Below are 4,169 nucleotides of genomic sequence, written 5' to 3'. Positions count from 1 at the left end.
CAGCAAATCCAGAGAAGACAGCGGGGAAGCCAGCCCCAGCAGACAGCATGAAGAGCCTCTTTTTCCCAGAGGCCAGTGTGAGCCACCTGAAGCGCCACCAAGTCAGCCAGAGGAGGAAGCAGAAGAGGAGCCGCAGCAGCAGCAGACTTGCATTGTTAAGGAAGGAAGCAGCTCCGCGCAGATAGAGCCGGATCTTAGGCGCAGCGATGGGCAGCCAGAAAGCGCGAAAATGCATTTTGAGGAAAAAGTGGCGACTTCTGAAACAAATAAGCCAAAGACGCTGTCCTGCAGCCACCAGAGCTGCACAGCGTCTTCTGCACGAGAGGCAACGCCGCCAGCTAAATCGGGTTTCTGTAGGGTTTCCGTCCCAGCTGAAATCTCGCAAGAAACTCTTTTCAGAGGAAATGCAGAAGGAGGATATTCAGAACACGGAGAGCAGCAGGAAGCGCCAGATGAACACGAACAACCTACCGGCTCTGCGCGAGCCTTTCATGATAAACTTGTTGATCAGCTGCCTCTTGCAGCTGGCGTGATCTTTCTGGCCCCCCGTGAGCAGAGGGAAGTGGCAGAGAAACCGGAAAAAAAGGGGATCATAGCGGCCTTGCTTGAGCACTTGTATCAGCACCGGATAAGCTACAGCCCTGCAGCCAAGCCACAAAGCAAAGATGAATCCACAACAACTGCGAAAGGAAACGGCGACGGAACTGGACTCGAAGGCACACAGCAGCTCAATATAACCTCCAGTGTAGGGGAACCAAGTCTACCTGCAGACTCCAACCAGGAGCGCCACAGCTTCTCCGGCGAACTTCAACAGGAGGCACCGCCACACAAAAAACAGCAGCATCACTGCCTTGGTCGTTTACCAAACGAAACTGAATCTGAGGTGACAACAGAAATTCACAGGAGCACCGCACTCGATACCGGAATAGGGCGCCAGGAGATCGCCTCACCCAGTACAAGCCCACGATTGCCGCTAGAAAGACCTGATCACCAGGTCTCAATTGCGCATTCTCATGAACGGTCTGCTGCTGGAGAGGCTGCAGAACGGCAGAGAAGCCAAGGCGACGGGAATTCAAGTTTTCCCGCGATTCCCGTAGCTGCGGCTCCCTCTTTCTTTACCTCTTTCGGATCTGCTGCAGAGAGCAGTGAGGCGACTGGAAACTTCCAGGATGCGTCAGAAGGTGCGGAGCTAGAGCCCGAAAAGCCTGATCACCAGGTCTCAATTGCACATTCTCGTGAACCGTCTGCTGCTGGAGAGGCTGCAGAACGGCAGAGAAGCCAAGGCGACGGGAATTCAAGTTTTCCCGCGATTCCCGTAGCTGCGGCTCCCTCGTTCTTTACCTCTTTCGGATCTGCTGCAGAGAGCAGTGAGGCGACTGGAAACTTCCAGGATGCGTCAGAAGGTGCGGAGCTAGAGCCCGAAAAGCCTGATCACCAGGTCTCAATTGCACATTCTCGTGAACCGTCTGCTGCTGGAGAGGCTGCAGAACGGCAGAGAAGCCAAGGCGACGGGAATTCAAGTTTTCCCGCGATTCCCGTAGCTGCGGCTCCCTCGTTCTTTACCTCTTTCGGATCTGCTGCAGAGAGCAGTGAGGCGACTGGAAACTTCCAGGATGCGTCAGAAGGTGCGGAGCTAGAGCCCGAAAAGCCTGATCACCAGGTCTCAATTGCGCATTCTCGTGAACCGCCTGCTGCTGGAGAGGCTGCAGAACGGCAGAGAAGCCAAGGCGACGGGAATTCAAGTTTTCCCGCGATTCCCGTAGCTGCGGCTCCCTCGTTCTTTACCTCTTTCGGATCTTCCGCAGAGAGCAGTGAGGCGACTGGAAACTTCCAGGATGCGTCAGAAGGTGCGGAGCTAGAGCCCGAAAAGCCTGATCACCAGGTCTCAATTGCGCATTCTCGTGAACCGCCTGCTGCTGGAGAGGCTGCAGAACGGCAGAGAAGCCAAGGCGACGGGAATTCAAGTTTTCCCGCGATTCCCGTAGCTGCGGCTCCCTCGTTCTTTACCTCTTTCGGATCTGCTGCAGAGAGCAGTGAGGCGACTGGAAACTTCCAGGATGCGTCAGAAGGTGCGGAGCTAGAGCCCGAAAAGCCTGATCACCAGGTCTCAATTGCGCATTCTCGTGAACCGCCTGCTGCTGGAGAGGCTGCAGAACGGCAGAGAAGCCAAGGCGACGGGAATTCAAGTTTTCCCGCGATTCCCGTAGCTGCGGCTCCCTCGTTCTTTACCTCTTTCGGATCTGCTGCAGAGAGCAGTGAGGCGACTGGAAACTTCCAGGATGCGTCAGAAGGTGCGGAGCTAGAGCCCGAAAAGCCTGATCACCAGGTCTCAATTGCACATTCTCGTGAACCGTCTGCTGCTGGAGAGGCTGCAGAACGGCAGAGAAGCCAAGGCGACGGGAATTCAAGTTTTCCCGCGATTCCCGTAGCTGCGGCTCCCTCGTTCTTTACCTCTTTCGGATCTTCCGCAGAGAGCAGTGAGGCGACTGGAAACTTCCAGGATGCGTCAGAAGGTGCGGAGCTAGAGCCCGAAAAGCCTGATCACCAGGTCTCAATTGCGCATTCTCGTGAACCGCCTGCTGCTGGAGAGGCTGCAGAACGGCAGAGAAGCCAAGGCGACGGGAATTCAAGTTTTCCCGCGATTCCCGTAGCTGCGGCTCCCTCGTTCTTTACCTCTTTCGGATCTGCTGCAGAGAGCAGTGAGGCGACTGGAAACTTCCAGGATGCGTCGGAAGGTGCGGAGCTAGAGCCCGAAAAGCCTGATCACCAGGTCTCAATTGCACATTCTCGTGAACCGTCTGCTGCTGGAGAGGCTGCAGAACGGCAGAGAAGCCAAGGCGACGGGAATTCAAGTTTTCCCGCGATTCCCGTAGCTGCGGCTCCCTCGTTCTTTACCTCTTTCGGATCTGCTGCAGAGAGCAGTGAGGCGACTGGAAACTTCCAGGATGCGTCGGAAGGTGCGGAGCTAGAGCCCGAAAAGCCTGATCACCAGGTCTCAATTGCACATTCTCGTGAACCGTCTGCTGCTGGAGAGGCTGCAGAACGGCAGAGAAGCCAAGGCGACGGGAATTCAAGTTTTCCCGCGATTCCCGTAGCTGCGGCTCCCTCGTTCTTTACCTCTTTCGGATCTGCTGCAGAGAGCAGTGAGGCGACTGGAAACTTCCAGGATGCGTCAGAAGGTGCGGAGCTAGAGCCCGAAAAGCCTGATCACCAGGTCTCAATTGCGCATTCTCGTGAACCGCCTGCTGCTGGAGAGGCTGCAGAACGGCAGAGAAGCCAAGGCGACGGGAATTCAAGTTTTCCCGCGATTCCCGTAGCTGCGGCTCCCTCGTTCTTTACCTCTTTCGGATCTGCTGCAGAGAGCAGTGAGGCGACTGGAAACTTCCAGGATGCGTCAGAAGGTGCGGAGCTAGAGCCCGAAAAGCCTGATCACCAGGTCTCAATTGCACATTCTCGTGAACCGTCTGCTGCTGGAGAGGCTGCAGAACGGCAGAGAAGCCAAGGCGACGGGAATTCAAGTTTTCCCGCGATTCCCGTAGCTGCGGCTCCCTCGTTCTTTACCTCTTTCGGATCTTCCGCAGAGAGCAGTGAGGCGACTGGAAACTTCCAGGATGCGTCAGAAGGTGCGGAGCTAGAGCCCGAAAAGCCTGATCACCAGGTCTCAATTGCGCATTCTCGTGAACCGCCTGCTGCTGGAGAGGCTGCAGAACGGCAGAGAAGCCAAGGCGACGGGAATTCAAGTTTTCCCGCGATTCCCGTAGCTGCGGCTCCCTCGTTCTTTACCTCTTTCGGATCTGCTGCAGAGAGCAGTGAGGCGACTGGAAACTTCCAGGATGCGTCAGAAGGTGCGGAGCTAGAGCCCGAAAAGCCTGATCACCACGTTGCAGTTGAGCCTTCTGCTGAACGATCTGCTGGAATGCCTATACAGCAGAAGAGTAACATCTCCGGTGCGATTTCGAGTAATCCGCCATCGTTTTGGAGTAGTATTGGAGCTTTCGCGAAAATGTTTGTCTTGGATGCCTGCCAGCATCAGCCCTCTACTGAGAAGGATCCTAGTTCAGCCTTGGTGGCAGAGGCAGCTACTAAAAAATGCTCACCAGGCGTATGTGAACAACAGCGCGAGTCGGTGAAGTCGATGACGACCTCTTCTTGCATCGCAAAAGCTACAG

The 4,169-nt window shown here is 55.6% G+C and overlaps 1 protein-coding gene across 1 annotated transcript; it reads left to right on the top strand.

Moving 5' to 3' along the window:
* Positions 1-3: 3 nt before the first annotated feature.
* ETH_00018095 (Cell surface glycoprotein 1, related) lies at positions 4-3,947 on the top strand (the record flags this gene model as incomplete). Its single annotated transcript, XM_013378846.1, has 1 exon — positions 4-3,947. A coding segment is annotated over one exon (3,944 nt), but the record flags the coding sequence as incomplete, so codon positions are not given.
* Positions 3,948-4,169: the final 222 nt, after the last annotated feature.

This window comes from Eimeria tenella, genomic scaffold (genome assembly GCF_000499545.2).
Source record: "Eimeria tenella Houghton genomic scaffold, Eth_scaff1083, whole genome shotgun sequence".
Taxonomy (NCBI): domain Eukaryota; phylum Apicomplexa; class Conoidasida; order Eucoccidiorida; family Eimeriidae; genus Eimeria; species Eimeria tenella.
The sequence above is the reverse complement of the archived record's forward strand: the minus strand, read 5'-3'. Positions and strand labels throughout refer to the sequence as shown.